General features: G+C 51.7%; 1 protein-coding gene across 1 annotated transcript in view; it reads right to left on the bottom strand.

Moving 5' to 3' along the window:
- Positions 1–2,668: 2,668 nt before the first annotated feature.
- C3 (complement C3) overlaps positions 2,669–19,909 on the bottom strand; it is a 28,659-nt gene continuing 11,418 nt past the window's right edge. The window contains exons 20-41 of the mRNA XM_036890846.2: positions 16,892–17,034; positions 16,591–16,803; positions 14,446–14,512; positions 14,276–14,362; positions 13,444–13,647; positions 12,811–12,886; positions 12,415–12,574; positions 11,296–11,394; positions 9,618–9,774; positions 8,104–8,267; positions 7,038–7,196; positions 6,849–6,908; positions 6,636–6,726; positions 6,479–6,530; positions 5,948–6,035; positions 5,752–5,841; positions 4,138–4,243; positions 3,854–3,943; positions 3,639–3,722; positions 3,197–3,280; positions 2,944–3,079; positions 2,669–2,844 (exon numbers count right to left, since the gene is read on the bottom strand). Of these exons, the coding sequence (XP_036746741.1) occupies positions 2,703–2,844; positions 2,944–3,079; positions 3,197–3,280; positions 3,639–3,722; positions 3,854–3,943; positions 4,138–4,243; positions 5,752–5,841; positions 5,948–6,035; positions 6,479–6,530; positions 6,636–6,726; positions 6,849–6,908; positions 7,038–7,196; positions 8,104–8,267; positions 9,618–9,774; positions 11,296–11,394; positions 12,415–12,574; positions 12,811–12,886; positions 13,444–13,647; positions 14,276–14,362; positions 14,446–14,512; positions 16,591–16,803; positions 16,892–17,034 (2,552 nt within the window). The 3' untranslated portion in view covers positions 2,669–2,702. The remainder of the gene's footprint in view (positions 2,845–2,943; positions 3,080–3,196; positions 3,281–3,638; positions 3,723–3,853; positions 3,944–4,137; positions 4,244–5,751; positions 5,842–5,947; positions 6,036–6,478; positions 6,531–6,635; positions 6,727–6,848; positions 6,909–7,037; positions 7,197–8,103; positions 8,268–9,617; positions 9,775–11,295; positions 11,395–12,414; positions 12,575–12,810; positions 12,887–13,443; positions 13,648–14,275; positions 14,363–14,445; positions 14,513–16,590; positions 16,804–16,891; positions 17,035–19,909) is intronic.

The following is a 19,909-nucleotide window of genomic DNA, read 5'->3' as shown; positions in this document are numbered from 1 at the left end:
GCTCCCCAAAAGACTCCATAGCCATTAAGTGGTCACTTCCCATTCCCCAGTTGCCCCCAGCCACCAGCAACCACCAGTCAGCTCTGTGGATTTACATGTCCTGGATATTTCATAAAACTGGAATCACACTCTGTGTGGCCTTTGTGTCCGGCTTCCCTCACTGAGCATTGTTTTCAGGGTTCATTCACCTTGTATGTCTGGGCATCATTCCTTTCTGTGGCTGAGGGAAACGTCCCATTTGGGTTAGACCACATTTTGCTTTTCCACTTACACACTGATGGATATTTAAGTTGTTTGCCCCCTTTGGTTATGGTGAAAAATGCTGCTATGAGCATGTGTGCACATATACTTGTCTGGGTACCAGGTTTCAATTCCTTTGGGCATATGCCTAGGATTGTAATTGCTGGTGTCAGCTTTTTAAACATGTAAGTCAGTGTCAATGCTTCCCTGCTTAAAACCGTGCGGTGGCTTGCCACTGACCTTGCAAGGGTCAGCAGATTATGGACTGTGAGTCAAATAATTGCAGAGCCACGGAAACCGCCCTCAGGGGCTAGCCCTTTAGTGGGCTGTGGGGAGCCAGCTGGGGCATCCTCCTCTGTCCTTGTTCCCCACTGGCTCCCAGTGTCCACCTCCCAGTGACCACAGTCAATGCCTCATTGCTGTCCATGCCCTGTGCTGATCACGCTGGCCGCTACCTACACATTGCAGTGTCCTCTGCTGGCTACTGCCAGGCCACTGGGTGGATGATTCTCCTTCGGAGGGTTGGTGACTCAGCCAGTAGCCTTGCCTCTGGCCAGCTAATCCAGGTAAGACAGCTGGGGCTCGGGGGAGAACTGCTGGCTGGGATCTGGGTATCACCCCTCACCCCCTCCACCTGCCTGGACTTCAAGCCCCTCCCCGTCAGGTGGATCACTGTCCATCCAGAGAATGTCTCTGGCAGCTGGGCACGAAGCACACCCAACCCCCGGGATGGCCAGTCCCAAGCGAACTGGGCACAGCAGGGCAGAAGTGTCCTCTCTTGACCTTCCTAATATCCTTGATTTTATCTCTTGGCCCTGCAAGCCTCAAACATTGACTATCTGGCCCTTTATGGAAAAGTCTGCTATCCCAAGCTTAGAACAGAGACACTAAGCAGTCTTCCCTATCTTGAAGCCGGTGCACCCTTATTAACGTTGCCCAGGCATCTCGGGGCCTTTTCCCTGGTCCTTCTGCCCAAACAGTCTTTCCCAGATCCCCAGGCTGGCTCCTCTTTGTCATGTACTTAATCCAAGAAGGCTGGTCAAGCCAAATGATGATGATGGCTGGAGTCTGAAGGCTAGAAATTCAGGCAGAATTTCTACACCGCCATCTCTAATTCTTTCTTCCTCAGAAAACCCGATCTTTTGCTCTCCGGCCCTTCAACTGATTAGATGAAGCCCACCCACATTATGCAGGGTAACCAGCTTTTAAAATCAACTGGCTAGGTGAGAATTGCCTCTAAAAAATACCTTGATTGCAGCGTTTGGATTGCCTTTTGCCCAAACGACTGGTCACTGTAGCCTCACTAAGTTGACGCATGAAATGAACTGTCACTCAATCAAAATGGCCTTTACAGGCTGCCCCAGGGCAGGCAAGCCTCGTGCCTCCGCTCTGAACATCTCACTGTCTGAAATCAACTCCGTGCTGCCTTTAGAATGTGAGTTTCATAAGATCCTGTCTGTGCTGTTCACAGCCAAGAACCACAGGTGGTCAAACAAAACACCCAGTAAGTTAAAGAAATGAAGAGAGAGAATCCCTGGGCAAGAGGAAGGGGAAATAAGTGAAAAAGAAATGGGATGGACATAAAGGAGGGCAGGGGCGGGGCTGGCAGGTGTCGGCGGGACGCCTAGTGAGGGCTGAGGGTCTTTGATTGACAAGGGTCTCTGGCGGCCCGGGCGGGGCTGGAGACAGAGCGGGCTGGACTGTGAATCTACTGCCCCCATATTCCTGGAGTTGGGGAGTGGGGGTTTCCAGGGCTTGGGGGTCTTAGGGGAAAAGGGCTTCCTTAGAGGCGACTTCCAGGCTCAGGCGATTTCCCTGATGACCTGATCCGCAGTGGGGAGCTTGGAGCCACTCTCCACAATCTTCCAGGGTCCGCAGACAGAGTCAGAAAAGGTACCTGGGGCCCCAGTGCCCCCGGGTCCCCAGTGACGGCCTGTGGCTGCCAACCCCACGCATTTCTGGTGGTGCTGTGACCGCGGCGGCCCCCGCACTCCCTGGGGGCTGCTGACTCATGCCTTCCCCTCACTGCAAGCTCGGAGCTCCAGCCGGAAGCAGCGCCCCGCAGCCCCTTACCGCCCCCTCCCGGGCACAGCTGCCACCCTCGGTCCCCGAGAGGCGTGGGCTAGTCTGCTCAGGGGGGCAAATGGAGCCAGGTGAGAACAGGTGAGGAGGCGGCAGGTGGCGGACAGTTGAGAATATAGGTAAGAGTGGGTGTGGGTGCAGATCCCGGTAAATTTACGGATAAAGATGTAGGCGGGGAGGGGAGGATGCCCCAAAATTCAGCGGAATGCAGTGAGGATCCGTGGGTGTGCCTCAGGCTGGGCGCAAGTGAGCAGCCCTGAGGTGGGAACCAGGTGGCGTCCCCGCAGGGTGGGGCCGGGTTGCAGGTGGGACAGCTCTCTCAGGGACTTCGAGAGACACATGTTAATACCACTGAAGCTTTATTGGGGGGACCGTAGGGGTCAGTTGGGGCAGCCAAAGACCACCATGTTCTCGGTGAAGTTGGCCAGGTCCTGGCACTGCTTCTGGTTCTCCTCGTCCTGGCATTCGTCGGCCTCTGGCCACTGCTCCACCCAGGTGTCCTTCCCGATGATGTAGCTGATACTGGGGAGGGGCGGCAGGTCAGGAAGGGCGGGGCTGGCGGGCGGGTGGGGAGCCCGCGGCGCGCTCGAGGGCGGGGGCGGGGCCGGAGGGGCCACTCACTTGGGTTTCTCCCCCCACAGGTCGGAGGACACGCCCCACATGAGGTAGTGCGCCCCCTCCTGGAGCTTCAGGGCCTCTCTGCACTTGATGTGGCTGATGAACCTGCGCTCCTTTCCCACCTGCACCTCGTCGGAGCCTGGGCGAGGAGCGAGGGAAGCTGAGCTCGGGGGTGGGAGAAGCGGAGCGGGCGGGCTGGTGCGGAGGGGGGGACGGGCGGAGGCCGAGGGGCGGAAGGCGGGGGGCGGGGGCTGACCGGATTTGATTATCTGCTCAATGACCATGATGTAGTCGTCAAAGTCGTCCGACAGCTCCTTCGACCGCAGCCTGGTCTTGTACACTGCGGGGCAGGCGGGGGGCCGCGCGCGTCAGCCGCACCTGGGCGCACCTGGCGCACGGCGCCCCCCGCGCACATCCGAGCGCGGTCTCAGCCGGTCGTGCTGTAGTTCCCCCTTCCCCCGTTACACACCCAGTCACACGGCAGCCACGCACAAACTTACAGCCGCCCGCAACTGGTCATTACGCAGGACAGCTACTCCTCGTCCTGTCCCCTGAAGCCACTCACACAAACCCAGCCCTCTCCTACCCAGGGTCCCCTCATCGCACGCACACACACACACCCCGCTCACCCACAAGCACAGGCTCCCACACCGTGGCCCACGCACGATCCCACGTGCACGCGCTCCCGCCCCCCTCACCATAGTCCACTCCAGGCTCGCAGGCCTTGTCCAGCCGCTCGTCCAGGGTGACCTTTTCGTCTACCTGATGCATGAAGCAGTTCTCTGCAGGGTGGGAGGGACACCGTTAGGTCCCACAGCTCGTCCCCTGGTGTCCACGGGGTGTGGGATTCTGGGCCCCTTGGGTCACCCCCATGGGAGTGGGGGTCCGGCGGGCGTGGCCCCCATGCACCCACCCTCAGCACAGCGGCACATGTCATTGTGGCAGAGCTTGCTCAGCAATCCATCCTCCTTGTCCAGGTGGTAGAACCGAGTGCAAGACTCATCTGTGTGCCGAGGGGAGAGAAAGGTGCAGAGGATTAGGGTCTCCACCCCAGAGACCGTGCCTTGGATGGGAGGAGGCTCAGATGCCCAACTCTGGTCCTGCAGACCTGGAGGCACTAAGTCCCCATCCCTGGGGCCCTCAGACCCCCCTTGGCACAGACCCCTGGGACCTTGGGTGCCCTGGCCAGCTGCTTACCCAGGTTGTAATAGGAGTACACCTTGACGGCCCCAGGCTGGATGAGCCCCACATTAAAGAACTGGTGAACTTTGAAGGACAAACAGTCCTCCAGGTTGTGCGAGATCTGGGAAGAAAGAAGAGGTTGGTCAGTGGGGCAACATGGGTGGGGAGGCCAGCATAGGATAGGGGTGCAGGGTGGGGGTTGGAGAAACTCAAAAATCAAGGAAGGATGTGGGTGAGGATGATGGGTGGTGGGAATCTCTGCCAAAATATTAATGAGCACTTCAACAAATCCATTGTCTTTTTCTCCGGGGCTCACGGCTAGATTACAGATAACCTCCTTTCAGCTCCGGTGGCCATGTGATCGAGTTCTGGCCAACGAATTGCTATGTATATGCATAAAAATACCCCATGGTGGGTAATACTGCATTGAATATTTGAAAGTTGCTAAGAAGGTTACCTTAAAGTTCTCAGCACACACACACACACACACACACACACACACACACACGCACATTTTATCTGCATGAGGGAATGGATGTGTTACCTAACCTTATCACAGTGGTCATTTCCCAATATATATGTATATCCAATCATTACACTGTACACCTTAAGCTTACACAATGTTATATGTCAATTATCTCAGTAAAGCTCGAAAAAAATAGATCTAGACAAATGTATGTATCTGTGGTAGATGTATATTTGGAGGAAAATGCCAATAATTAATGAATTTGGGTGAAGAATATATGGAACTTCTTTATACTGCTCTGTATTCCTCTGTAGGGTTGAAATTATATACAAATCTAAAAGTACAAAGAGATACAACAATTTTTAAAAACCCATCTTATGCACAAACTCTTTTATTCCAGAAAGAATGGACCCAGCAGAGGACTCCAAAATCCTAAGGATTGCAGAACCACCAGATGGAAGGTCCTAGACCCCTGAGTGACCGCATGGAGCAGAAGGCCCCTTTGTTACGTCCTGTACCAACTGGACTTCACATGAGTGAGAAATATAGTCTTTTGTGTTGGGGCTTGATTCTTAGGGGTTTACTATAGAAACTACTATTACTTAAGCTGATGAACATGGAGTGAGGGGCACTGAGGGGTATCAGGAGTTAGCAGGGAGGGTAACAGGATAGGGGAACTGGGAAGAAAGAAGCAGAGGTGAGGTGGAAGCCCAGATCATGTTAGAGATGAAGAGAGCAAGAGAAAGCCAGAGAGAAATAAATGCTTAGGGGATGGGGAGCCAGGAAGGCCTTTCTTGCCACTGAGCACTTATTTTTCCTTTTTTTAAAAAAAAAAAAGTAGTTGTTTTTCAATGGTTAAGACTCTGATGAGAAGTTGGAAGAAGCAAGTAAAAAATGAGGTTGGAACATCAAGTGTCAAAAGGTGAGATGCTTAGAGTAGGTGGGCTGACCTGGGTTGACCACTGGTTGACCTGCACTGACCTCCTTCTTGACCTGGGTTGACCCCCTTATCAACCACCTCGTTTTATGTGCCCCTCCCCCTACCACCCAGCAGCACAGACCCTGTCTTGCCTAGCCTGGGGCTGGCCTGACGCGGAGGCCAAGGCCAATGGGAAAGGAAAGGGAAGCCAAATTAGGGATCAAGATCCCAATGGAAGTCTTACCTTGTCCAGGTAGATGATGAGGGTGTTTTTGTTGGAAAAGGCCTTGTTCAGCTCATACTTAGAAATGTATCTGTCCACACCACTGCTCAGCTGGGGAAGGGCAGGGTTTGTGAAATATCCCTCCTCCACCAGCTTCTTCCAGACCCCAGGGTTCTCCCCAGCTATCCCAGTCCTCCCGGGCCCAAGCCCTTCATACCAGCTCGAGGTCACCAGTGTCAGGAGCGAAGCCAGTCATCATGGATATATCCAGAATGGACATAGTGGCATCCTGGTTTCCCAGGTACCTGAGTGGGGCAGGGAGAGAAGGATTGGGTGCCAGGGTAGGGTCATCCCTCGGAGATGGAGCCTAGACAAGGGGGTCTTCAATGACAGTGCGTTAAATGAATACTCACCTTCCTATATGTTTCATTGATCTATACCTCTGTGCCTGGCAGTATGAGAGTTTTTGACATTGTGATGAACATCGCAAAGATCGTGGAAACAATTATAATCGTCCCCTTGATTACTGAGATTGCCTTGCCAAGTCTCAGCTCAAATTATTATTGCTAGTCTCACACCACCGTGCACGGCCAGGACGCCTGTGGTATCTACCTCCCAGTGGGTACTTAGGGCGGTACTAGACCCACAGCGCATGCCAGGAAAGGATTGGGTACCACGGACATTATTTGTAAGAAGTCTTGTTGGTGACAGAGGGACGGCCAAAATGAACCTGGGACCCATCTCTTACCTGGTGCAGATGTCAAGGATCGTGGTGCTCTTGGCATCCTGAGGCTTCTTGACTAGAAACAGAAAACAGAAGGATGGATGGGCAGGGGTGCCTGGGTCTCAACATGGGACGTTGGAGTGGGAGAGGGAGAAGGGTGACGGGTCTTCACCCCTTTTACCTGTTTCAGGGGCTCGGCGTATGGAAACCCTGAGGTCAAACTTCTTGCAGGTGGTTTTGCCTTTGATCTTGGCATGGTACACTGTCACCACCTGGCGACCGGGGAGGCGGGGAGATGAGGTGTCAGCCCATGTGACTTGGGAAAGAGGGTTCCTCCAGGGCCCAGGGGCCGAGGGGAGGTGGAGGGCCACGCAGGTGTGGGCTCTTGTCTTACCGACAAGGTGCCTTGTCCCTTCCCTTTAGCTGTTAAGGCGAAATTTTCATTTTCCTTGGTCTGCAGGGAGCAGAGAGAGAAGAGAGGGCATGGGGAACCAAACCTTCCCCTGGCCGCGATGCCCATCTGCCCTCCTCCCTGCCTCCTGGCAAACCCTGGCTGGCGAGAGGGTTTGGGGAGCGGCTATACCTCCTCTGACCGCAGGAGGCTAGCGGATTCCCAGTGGATGCGGTGTGTGACCGGAGAGCTGCGGCTGGGCAAGTGGATGGACACATCCAGGTTCAGGTCCTTGTGGTCAGGAACGTCCCTCTGGTATTGGGCCAAGGCTTGGAACACCATGAAGGTGGCCTAGAGCCCATGAGAAAGACAGAGAGAGAGAGAGAGAAAGTGAGCAGGAGACTGGGAAGGTGGTTGGAGCCCACTGGGGGGTGCAGAGGCTCAGGTCACAGCTGGAGCACTGGCAGTGAGAGCTAGAAGAGCCCAGAGAGGCTCAGGGTAAGACCTGGGCTTGTTGGGTGCTGGGGACACGTTCTCGAATTCTCCAAGGGGGAGAAGTTTAGACCAGGGCTTCAAGACATTTAGAACAAGTCTATATTACACCAGAAAGTGCAGACCTAAGACTGAAGGTCTAGCAACACTGAGATGTGGTCTTGACCCATCCAGAGGGGAGTCTGGAACAAAGATTTTGAGGCACAGAGAACGTATCTGGAACCCACTTGTGAAAAAAGAATACATGTGGGGCTGGGGCACACTGAGTACAGGATCTAGAATCTACAAGTGGCACAGCAGAACTGAGGACCCACCAAAAAATGAAGGGGGTCAACGTGGAGCCTGAGGTTGCTGAAACTATGGCCTAGAAACCACGAAGGAGACAGGGACTTAGATAACGCCCTAAGAACCTGGTCTAGAACTCACAGTAAGACAAGGTGACCCCGGGAACCCGGTGGGAGGAAGAGCATAGTCTATAACCCAGCAGGAAGATGGGTTAAGATGTGGAGCCAGGTGGAGCTGGGAACACGGTCTAGACACCAGGAGGGAGAGGGAGGCTCAGACACAGCTAGGGGCCTTCAGAACACAGGTCAGAATCCATAGACGCGTTGGCAACTGAAAAAACCTGACTTCTCAACTCCACAGCAGGCACCCTGGCTCACAGAAGAGAAGACCGCCCCCCTTGGGCTCAGCGTCTTCTCTGGGAGGCCACCGGGTGGCCAGAGGAGGGAGGGCTTCAGGAGCCCGGGGATGAGGGGCCGCTTGCCTGGGTGGAGCCGTAGCCACCGCCGTAGTATCTCTGTTCGTTGAGCCAGCGCACGACGGGAGGCACAGAGTCAAAGTCTTTGAGCACCAGCAGGGCCAGGAGGGCGTAGGATGTGGCCTCCACATTGTAGAGCTTCTGACCAGGCTCCTCCCAGCGGTTCCTGTCTACAGAGAGAACGCACGCACGCTGTGCTCACTGCTCTGTCCAGCCTGGAGAAAGCTCAGAGAAAGCTTGGAAACAGACCCGGGCTAGACTTTCTGGTTGACATCCAACCTGCTGGCTCCTGCCTCACCCTCTTCCTGAATCTGCTTTTAGTCCTTCATTTGAATTCTGAGTTGCAGCCCCACTGACCTACAGCACATTCCCTAAATTTGCCATGATCGTTCTTAACCTCTGAGCCTTTTCATATTCTGTTTCCTCTGCAGCACCTTTCCTCCACCTACTCCTTGTTCAGCCTATGGTGCACAGTTCAGCTTCAGTGGTACCCCAAGGCCCTTCGCTCTGTGCCTCAAAGGATCCTGTCCCATGATGCCCTAGCTATCTGTTTACTCATTTCTTTTCTCAACTGGAGTATGAGGCCATGATGGCAGGGGCCGTGCCATGTTCACTGTGATGTTCCAAGTGCCTAAGAAAGTATTCATGGCAGAGACTGTCACCAAGACCCATTCCCTCGTCTTCCTGGGCACACAGTTGGACTACATCTCCCAGCTGCCTCTGCTGGTAAGTACAGACACATGACTGAGCTCTGACCAATGGAATGTGTGCAGCAATGATGGGGGCCCCTTACTACATGCCTTATACATCCCTTGTAAATCCTCCTGACTCTTTCCCCTTCTGCTTGGATGGAATGGACTCCAAGGTTCCAGGGTGGCAGAGCCACGGAAAGGCAGAGGCCTGGATCCCTCTGTTCACCACCAACAGACTTCTGCTGTGTTAAACCCCGTCAGTGTATGTTACATCATGTTACTTGGGGTACGTTCCATGAGTGAGTACAAAACTGATACAGCATCATCACTAGAACCAGTGATTAAGTGCGAGGTGCTGTGCTAAGTCCCCTGGGGCATTATCTTATCCAATCCTAATTACCCTTGAGATAATGATAATGTTAATTAACAATACTAAAGGCAATGACAAGCTCAGGAATAGAGCTCTTACTGTGTGCCAGACCCTCTTCTACCTGCATTTCTCATTTAATCTTTATGACCACCCTGTCATGTAGGTTTCATTTTAATAGGATGTCCAGAGAGGTGAAGTGACTTGTACAAGTTTACGCAGTGAGGATGTGGCAGAGTGGGACTTGATCTAGGGTCTGTCTGATGTCAGAGTTCATCTTGTTGTAATGGGCCTTCTTGTGTGGCTTACAAAGAGGACTTCTCACACCTTCAGCTCCTCCACCCCAGCGTGGCTTAGCACCACCCATCCCAGTGCAGCTTAGAGCCATGCATTCCAGCTCCAGAAGCCCCCCTTGGACCCCAGTCATGTACTCCGTCTTACCCCACCAGGCTGCCCCTCACCTGTGGCTGTGCTCAGGAATTTGTCAAGGAGAGGGCCCTCCAGCCTGTCCAACAGGGCCAGGGCATAGCCAGCAATGGCCACAGAATATGGCCTCCGCAGGTTCCTGTAGTGGGCTTCAAGGAAGTCTCTTGCCTTATTGATGCTGCCTGGCAGGCTCTATGAGAAAAAGGATTGGGTACTTCGGTGAGGCGGGCATTGTTGCCACAGCAAGCCAGTCAGGATCACACAAGCACCACTTCAAGGGTACCAGGATGATTTCTGTCCTTGGGACATCTGTCAGATATATTTTTTAGGGTTTTCCAGACATTTTAGCCACTGTGAGCTGCGTTGTTGCTGAGTACCTGTATGTGCCCGCAGCAATCTATATATTCAGTGGTAAACGTTTCACAACCAGCTCTCCAGTGTGTTGGGGAGAGTGGCTTACAGATTGATAATTACTCTGGTGTAAATTCTCCCACCAATGCCAATTTCAAGCTACCAACATGACCTCCCTGAACACGGAGTGGGGAAGAGATGCCCCAAGTAGGCACTCATGAGCTAGCATGAGCCAGGCTCAGCACTCCACTGGGTATACCTCTTATCTTAACAATATTGTCATCATCTCATCACCATCTTCAACATCATCATCAATCATAGCTATGCTTACTCTATGCCAGTCAAATAGCCCCTCATTTAACCTCCAAATCCTACCAGCATCATCCCTACTTCAAAGATGAGAATACTGAGACCTAGGGAGGTAAGGGATGGAGGAAGACATCATTTGCAGTGTTTGTTGATTTCCACGGTGTAAATACTGCTATGGTCGACTTCGACCTATGAAGGTGGCCTCACTGAATGAATGTAGTGTTAGGAAGAGATGGGAGGTAACAAAGTATTATATAGTAATTCCACCATACAGGTTCAATAGACCTGGACAACCTCAAGAGCATAGATAATGATGCAGGTTATAAAATAATAAGGAAATGATGAGTTTTGAGTGTTTCTTACCTTTGCTTTTAATATTTAATGCTTAGTCTCACTTAAATGTAAATTCATATACTTTTATTTTTAATAATGATTGTGTTTAACAACCAGCTTGCAAAATTCCGGGAGATTTAACAACTGGCTTTCACAAACTGGTTTTGAAGTCCAGCCATCTGATTTCACAGCCTATGCTCTTCACTTTTCTAATGTTGCCGTAGAAACTAATCCTTTTCCCTGCCCAGCTCTCTCTCCTCCATCTGCCCTTGAATTCTGTACGACCTTCTCTCCCTTTCATTCCCGTGGCCACAGTGGAAGCAACCATATTTGTCCAGTAAGACCTACTTCCTGGCCTGAGCGGATTAGTCCAGTTTGACCAATCACCTGACCCAGCCTGACCAATCAGAGTCCTTCCCTGGGAATCAGGATGCTCCAGCCTTGGCCTGGCCATTTCCCCAAGAAAGGCAGCCATGTTCTGCCAGGCAGGCTAGGTGGCAGGGAAAGCCACTCACCTAAAGGGTTGCCTACCTCTTGGGCTGTTCCAAAGATTACAGGATTCACATGTGAAGCTCTCAGATAAATGTCTTAGTTGACTGCCTGATAAATGTTAGGTATTATTGCGGCTCTACAATGGTGGAGTGGAAGTTACATCTCACCCTCCAAGGTGGCTGTGCCCTGGGGAGGCGGAGGGAGAAAGGGAGAGATGGGGGCACTTACATTGACTTGTCCCTCGCAAATATCTTTAGCCTCTTGCAGCGCGATGAGAACGAAGGCTGTGAGGGACATGTCTTTCTCCTCGGCATTCCGGAAGCCACCCTACAGTGGGGAGCAGGAGACAAGGATTGGGTCACAAGTGTGTCCCTGTATGCCAGCCGGGCCCCTTACAGGATCAACAGGTCAAGGCAGGTCTGGGACTCTCCCCGGTGTCTCCCAAGAAGGGCCAGACTCTTTAGTATTCATTCATACATCCATTCATTCACTCTGCCTATGTTACTGGTTCTGTGGATAAGATGGTGGATGAAAACCAGCCCCAGCCCCAGCTCTCACAGAGCTCCTGCATCTAATAGGGAAGATAGACACGAGCCACCCAGCTCATGAACAGATACACAGCTACGCACTGATGAATGCTACGCAGGGGAAGCGGACATGGCAGTGAGCACGGACAGTGGGCACGACTCGGTTGGGAAGCTTATGAAAGGAATCCCTGATGGATGACGGACGGAGCCCCCATCTGAAGAGTGAGTAGGAGTCAGCTCTCAAAGAAGGTGGGATTGGCATGCCAGGCAGGGGGAACAGCATGTACAAAGACCCTGTGGCTGGATAGAACAAGTAGAGATGGAGTGTGGAGAGTAGGGAGGTTGTGAGGCTGGGAGCCTGAAATGTTGGGTTAAGGCAATGATCCTCCAGCTTAAGCACACATCTGCATCCCCTGGGTGGGGTGAGGTTGGAAGGGGTTGTTAAAACTCCTGTTCCGAGGCCCTGACCCTAAAGTTTCTGATTCTGTGCATCTGGAGTCCAGCCTGAGAACGTGCATTTCTAACATGTTTGCAGGTGACGCTCAGGCTGGTGGCCTGAGGACCATATTATCAGAACCCCAGTTCTAAGGAGTTGTGTATTTATTCCAAGAGGGAATGGGGAGGGACTTCCATTTTGCACTGGGCCCTGCAGGTCTCTGGCTTCTGCAACGGAGGAGTGACATGCGCTCCTTTATTTCTGTGCCCGGGATCCCCACCTCTGCTCATCGAACTGGGCAGTGAGTGCATGGACGGGGGTTCTTTCTCCTGCGACGCTCAGGTGCACCTGTCCCCCAGCCTGCCCTGAATGCTTGGCTCTTACAATCATTTCTTGGTGTATTACGGGCCCATCCTCCTGGAAGACTCCATCCGGCTTCTGCTTCTCCAGGATCAGCCATTTGACAGCCCCGCAGAGAACTTGGGAGTCGATGGCGATGAGGTTGGCTGCCAGAGAGAAGACCTTGACCACGTAGGCTGTCAGCCTTGGGGTGGACACAGAGCATAAGCCAATGCGCTCTGGGATCCAGAGACTGCCATCCCAGCCAACCAATGAGCAGGGAGCGGCAGGGCTGGGCCTGGTTTCCCTGCCGAAGACTCGGGATCCAGGATTGCGTGTAGGCAGTGCTTAAGGACGGCCGGCCGGTCACTGCGGCCAGCGCCTGGACTCTGCGGCTGGAGCGGTCAAGGCCGGGGACAGGCAAGTGACCGGGACACTCACCACGTGCTGGACGGCCGGTTCTGGAAGGCCGCGAAGGCCGAGTTGGGCTGTCTGAATGCCAGCTGCTGGGTGTACCCTGCAGGGAAGGGACAAGTGTCGCTATGGAAGCAGGGGCTGCATGGAGGGGGAGGCTGGTGTGGGTACCCCAGGGAGGGGAGGGCTTAGGAAGGGGACAAGGATTCTGTGAAGGGCAGGACGGGGGTTCGGAGAGGAGAGAGGGGCCTCGGGGCAGCGGAGAGGGTTGTCTGACGAAGAATGGGGAGGACTTTTAGGGAGAAGGTCTTAAGAGTGAGTGGCGGGGGTCAGAGACACGGGGAAGTTCTCACAGGCGAGGGCGTTCAGAGCGGGGAGGGTCTCAAGCGGGGTTGGGGCCAGGGGACCTTAGTGAGGGAGGGAGCTCAGAGAGGGGGCCCAAAGCCGCCCAGGGTCTCAGGAAAAGGTCAGGATTTTGCGGGGAAGGCCCTGAGGAGGAGGGATTCACAGAAAGACGCGGGTCTTGGATGGAGGGCGGGGCCTCGGCGGGGGGCGGGGTCTCGGGCAGATTTGGAGGAGGTTCCTGAAGAGAAGGGATTCAGAGAGGAGAGGGGTCTGAGGGCGGGCGGGGCCTCTGGTGGGCGGGGCGAAGGCGCGCACCCTTCTTGATGAGCTCCAGGGCCTCCTGGCGCTTCTCCAGGCCGAACTTCTCCCACTGCTCGGTGTGGTCCAGGTAGTGCACGGCGATGACGGTGGGCGTCATGCCGATCATGTTCTGCTCGCCGCAGCCCGACGGCGTCACGATGAGATGCTTCAGCCGCTCGCCGTCGATGGCGTCCTCCGCCAGCTGGGCCACCGGGGTTCCTGCGGCCGGGCGGAAGGGCTGCGCTCAGGCAGGCGGGCCACCGACCGGCCCGGGCCCGAGGGCGCCGGACTGTGCTGGAGGGGCGCTGCGCGGCCTGGTGGCCGGAGCTGGGGGGTCTGCCTTGGGGGTGAGGGCTGTGCGTCACCAGGGGACTTGTCCCTGCGCCCTCCTGTTACTCCCTTGGGAAACAGTTCCAGCAAAAGTCGTCCTGAAGGCATAGACCCAGCCGCGCGCTTTTGGCCAGGCCCTGCGCCGCACAGCACCCTGCGCAGCTGCCTCACCCTCCCCACAGCCGCATGGAGCTCTGTTCTGGCCCCTTCGCAGATCAGGAAACCAAGGGTCTCCCCGGAACCTTGCAGCGCACACTTTGCAAGGCGCTTTCCAGCCACATCTTGTCTCTTCTTGCCTGAACCCTCCATCCCTAGGCCATTGGGGCTGTTGAACTCTTGTTTCTCACTTAAAATTTACAGGCAAAAGCTATTTGCCCAAACAAATACTGCCTGGAACCGTCTATGGAACACATCAAGGAGGTGGCTATTGTAGCTCAAGTGGAGGAGGGGGGACCAGAATCAGGCGGAACTGCGTTCCGGGCCCCTCCGACGCCCCCCAGGCCCCAGCGGGTCTCACCCTGCAGAAGGATCTTGGTCTCTGACTCCGTGCCCGGAACCTGGTCGCTGATGTCTGCGGCGTGGACCTCCTCGCGCTGCACTCCGTCTGCGGACGGGAGGAGCACAGCAATGGCACCGGAACCCCCCGCAGGGCACTGCGCACCTCCCCGCCTCATGCCGCTGACTCACTTTGGCCTAGGTGTTCCGGGTCCAGTGTGCGAATGGCCACAGTCTTGTTGACTCTGATTCCTTCCGGCTACACGGGGTTGGGGGTGGTGGGGAGGTCCGGCGGATTAAAGGACAGACAGACAGAGCTGGTCAGCAGGGCACTGTTGTTCTGGGATTACTGCAGCATAGACAAGGCGACCTCTGCCCATCCTAGCCGGGTGCCTGGGAGGCAACTACTTAACTTGTCTGTGCCTCAGCTTCCTCCCTTCTACAGAAGAAGCAATGCCAACACCTTCTTCATGCTGATCTTGCGTGAATTAGTAACAAAATCACAAAGTCATTGGCACAGAAAGTACAGCATAGGGATGTAGTCAGTAATGTTGTGGCGACAGATGCTAACCACTTATCGGGGTGAGCATTTTGCAAAGTATATAATAGTTGAATCACACTGTGTGCTACACCTGAAACCAATGTAATGTTATATATCAACTATTGTTCAACAAAAACTAAACAACCCCCCCAAATTATAAATACCAAAATAACAAAACATTTCCAAATATTCCCATGTGCCTAGACACTTTCTTTACTTTTAATCTTCACCACAAGCACGGACTGGGCACTGCTATTATCACTGTTGTTCCAAAGATAGGAAATGGGGGTCCAGAGAGGTAAAGTAACTTGCCCAAGGTCACACAGCTAGTAGAGCAGAACCTAATAGTCCGGCTCCAGAGTCTGTGTGTGTCTTTGTGTTGGAGGGGGTAGGGCAAGCAGGCTATGTGACCCTAGAGAGTCTGTGTTTTTAGCCTGTTGCCTCTTAAATGTCTCTAAAAGAAAAGAATGTGCACAATGCCTGGCACATAGTAAGAGCTCAGTTAAAATAGGGCTATGTAAGGTAGTGCCCAAGTCCTAACTCAGGCTCTCGTATGTTTACAGGAAGCCCTGCGTGGTGGGAGGTGCTGTTTGTGCCTTCCCAGGACACGTGCTTCTTTTACATGGTAATCACGCCTGGACTTTCCTTTACCGACTGAGTGTCCAACAGTGAAGTGCTGGTAAGTATGTAACATGCAGCTCTCCAGAAAACACCTGATCTGTGGCACTGCCAATTTCTGTGGTGCAAATACCCCACCAGTGCCACATGGAACCATACTGAGGCCCAAGGCAAAGTGGGAACAGGTGCCCCTAAGTATTCATGTTTTGTATTTTGAATGGTTAGTTTTATTCCACAACATTAAAGAAGCTGGAAAAAAATTGAATATGTAAAGTGAGTTTTCTCATTAAAGTGAGGGTAAAAAATGTAATAAATTCTGGTTTGGGTGTTAAACCATTGCAGTATAAGATAACAGTATCAGTTTTAATATATCTACTCTTCTATGTTTCAATATTTTTTGAACTACTTAAACATTTTGGGAGGATTTAACCATTAAACCATTTTGGCCATAAAAAAATACACACAGACATATGAATGGAGAACTCATTTTTCCTTTTGCTTCAGGTTCCGATATGGTTGACACTGTCAGGTCCTGTCATTTTAGATTTTGCTATTCTGTTCATCATGGATTTGGGGGGCACTGATTTTGGTTTCTTAAAATATCCCATTAAAATACTGTTGATCTTGCTCATGATCTCGTCTTGCTTTAAAATATTAATAAGAGATGATAACCTATTCTTACCAATTTTATCGCTTATTATATTTGAGGATGTTCAACACCATAGGAAACAGTAGAAATATAATAATGTATATTTTAAGGGAAAAAAAACATAGGCAGAAATACAAGCTTTGTCCATTTTCTCATTGAAGATCATTGCTTTATAAAATCTGTTCCATGAAACAAGTTCTCCGAAGATTTTAAGTCATAAGAAAACTCCTCTACTGAAATGTTATAAATATATTTGATATTAAACTATACTTTAATGAGAACACACACTATTGGCCTTTACTCCTGAGCTTTTTGGTGCCCCCTAAAATTCCGTGCCTGAGATCAGAGCCTCCCATGTCCCACCCTGATCCGGGTCCTACTTCCGAACTTCCAGGACTGCTAAGGCTCCTGAGGTGGACGCTGCATTTCTAGTGCCTCAGAGCCTGGGTGTCCAGCTTGGCCTGACAGCACGGGGGAAATAGGAGCGTGTCCTAAAGGACAAGAGGCAGCAGGTGCCCCCGGGACTCACCACGACCTTCAGGGTCTTCTTGACACCGTCGCTGATGAAGTGATTGTAGACGGCCGCCTTGACCTCCACCTCCTGGAGGCCGATCTTCAGCGGCACAATGACATAAGGCACGGCCACGGAGGATTTGGGCGGGATAACCAGGGTCTGCTGGTGGCGCCTCTTGGCGGTGGCCAGGCTGCAGAAGGCTGGATTGTAGAGCAACTCCACCCTCACCTGCAGAGGGGGAGAGAGTATCGAGTCGGGGTGTGTGCCGTGGACCCCTCATGCCCCCCATCATGCCTCTGCTGCCCCAGGGGCCCACCTTGAGCTCTTCCATCTCCCGGTAATTGTACAGAACGGCCCGAATCTCCACTTGCTCATTGCGCACGACAGAGTAAGGCAGCCGCAGGTCAATGAAGAAGTCTTGCATCACTGTGACCTCATAGGGGTCGGCCACGCAGATCCCTGCCGGGGAGTGGGGTGTCAGGGGCGGTAGAGGGTGGACCGGGTGCAAGCTCCTGCAAGCCCCCGGGGCTCAGGGCTCACCCCTGACCACCGCAGCCGTCCCAAGTTAAGCCTGCATTTGCAGAAGCCCGGAAACTAAACAATGTTAATGGTGATAAATTATCATGGATGGTGGCCGCTGGGAGTTGTCATACCCTTACGATTGATATTTTCTTTGTAGCTTTACTCATAGGTAGGTGTGCAGAAGGGAAGCAGAACTGCAGGCCAGAGCTGCGCTCTGCAAAACGGGGGTCGCAACCCCACGTGGTCACTGAGCACTGGAAACGTGAACTGTCTCTTTGGTTTCATTTTCCTTTAAGTCAGATGGAAACTTAAAAAACGTTGCTCGTTGTGACTGTACTAAAGCCCATTCAATGGTACACCTCCATCTAAGGGGGACTTTGACGGTGGGTGAAGGACATCTCAGCTTAAAAAAATGATGCTTGATTCAGTAATCGGAAAACTTTTGAAAGGATGTTTGGGACAACGGTACGCCCATCTACCTTTGAGCTCTGAGTCTTGCACAGATCCTTAAACACAGGCCAAAGGATTTGCAATGAAAAGCTAGCATTCTGATGGAGATGCGCCGTGAGTTTAAAATACGTGCCAGGTTTTGAAGGCTTGGTAGAACTAGAAGTACAACAGGTCACTCATGATTTTGAGATAGGAATGGGTTATTCTTAAATGTTAATAGATTTGTAGTTGTGACTTTATTATTAGGGCAGCTGGTTTTGCACATTTTTACAGAACATTGAGATGATAGTATTGTGGATATAGTTGGGTTAAATAAAAGGTATTGCTAAAGTTGATTTCATCTACTCCAGAAAATTTTAAATGACATATATGGATTGCATTCTATTTCTAATGGGCAGGGTCCATCTACCCGGCATGAAAATGATGTTAAAAGCAATAGTTACTTGTGACGCAACAGTTACGAGATCAAATTAGAGCAAATGTCTATGCAAGCAAAATATGCAAAACACATTTTTTTACATGTTAAATTTTACACATTAAAAATAATGTGATGATGTTACAAGAAATCTATTAAGATTTCTTTTTTTTTTTTGCCTTATTCTCCAATGGCAAAGAACTAATAATAGAGGCTTGAACAGAATCCTTATTTCCCAGTCTGCACTCTGCTGTGGTTGCTGGTGCCAATTACCATTTCTCATCTGCTACTCGATTTTACATTTTTTAAACCCAGATTTACTTGAATTGACTAAGGTGCGTGAAAAATCAGCTCCTTGTCCTGTAAACAGTCAGTTCCTCCAGGAAAACAAAGCGGCTTTGTTAAATGCTGGTTAGTTTGTGTTGCCTGCAGAAAGCTGGACCTCCTGTCGCTCTTTGCTGAAAAAAGAAGTCAAAACAGAAGTGGAGGGGAGGAGAAGTCCCCCTTCCACCAGACTTAGCCTTTCTCCTTGAATGAGACCGAAGGACAGAAAGAGAACTGAGAAAGGAGTGGCTTTTGACACAACATTTGTGTCACTTTTAAGGCAGTGAAACTACTCTGTGATATTGAGCCAGAGGCGACATGTCAGCATGCTTCTGTGCAGACCCACGGGGTGCACAGAACCGAGGTGCCCCCTGAACTCTGGGCTTCCGTTAATAAAAATGTATCCACAGTGGCCTCAGGACTGTAAGGACCGTACCACTGGGATACAAATAGGGGTTTACAACAGGAGGACTCGGGGGGAGTCAGGGGTATACGGCAACTCTCTGTACTTCATACTCAGTTGTTTCTGTAGACCTAAAACTGTCTATAGAAATTAATAGATTTTTAAAATCCGTTCATTCGAAAAGAGAGAATGACATCCAATTCAAGCTTTGTGTTGATAAGGATGTGTCTGTGCATCTCTAAAAGGCGTTTACTGTTTGATCTAAAAAAAACAGGCTTAAATCTAATAATAATAACTCACATTCATCAAACGTTTATAATGTGCCAGGCACTATCATAAGGTCTTTATGCATTACCTCACAAAATCCTCCCAACGACTTGAGTAGGTACTCTTTCTATTGTGCCCATTTTATGGATGAGCACAGAGAGGTTGAGTAACTTGTCTCAGGCCCCACAGCTGCCCAGGGTAGGACTTGGGATTTGGACCCAGGCACCTGGGCTTGAGAAGCTCCCCGCTTTTAACCCTACTGACTCTTTGATTCCTAATAGCTCACTGGTCTGAAATGTCCAAGCCCCATAGTTATGATGCTACAATGTTTATTCTGAAGCTCAGAGATGGGATTCTTGAAAAGTTCATCCACTGGTGATTTGGGGACAGTCACCTTCCCTCCCTGGCTTCAGTGTCCTTATTTGTGGAAAGAAGTACCAATCTCATAGGGTGGGTGTGAGCATTAAATGAGACAATATGTAGAGAGGTAAAACATCCCCAACCCTCAGGGGATGTTTGGCAATGTCTGGGGACATTTTGGGATGTCACAACTGTGGGGGGGTGCTACAGGAATCTAGCAGGTTGAGGCCGTGAATGCAGCTCAATATCCCGTATTGCTTAGGCCAGCGCCCTACCGCAAAGAATGGCCCATCCCTGACAGACATCAGTGATGAGGTTGAGAAACGCGTGCAGGACAGACCTTTCCTAGCTTCATGGCAAACACAAATTTAAATCCTGTTAAAACACAGGCCCTGACTCAGCAGGTCAGGAGCGGCCGCATTCAAGGCTCAGCATTGCCAACAACACCCAGGTATGTGCCAGCTCCCTACTGACCCCGGGGAACGCAATTTAAGGTGCAAGCATCTAAACTATGCCTTTTGATTTCCTTTATTTAAGTTGCGAGAACTTTTTTCATTTAAAGGAAACCTCACTACAGACCCTCAAGATATGAG

The sequence above is a fragment of the Manis pentadactyla genome, chromosome 12, assembly GCF_030020395.1.
Source record: "Manis pentadactyla isolate mManPen7 chromosome 12, mManPen7.hap1, whole genome shotgun sequence".
Taxonomy (NCBI): domain Eukaryota; kingdom Metazoa; phylum Chordata; class Mammalia; order Pholidota; family Manidae; genus Manis; species Manis pentadactyla.
This window is presented reverse-complemented; position numbering and strand designations above follow the sequence as displayed.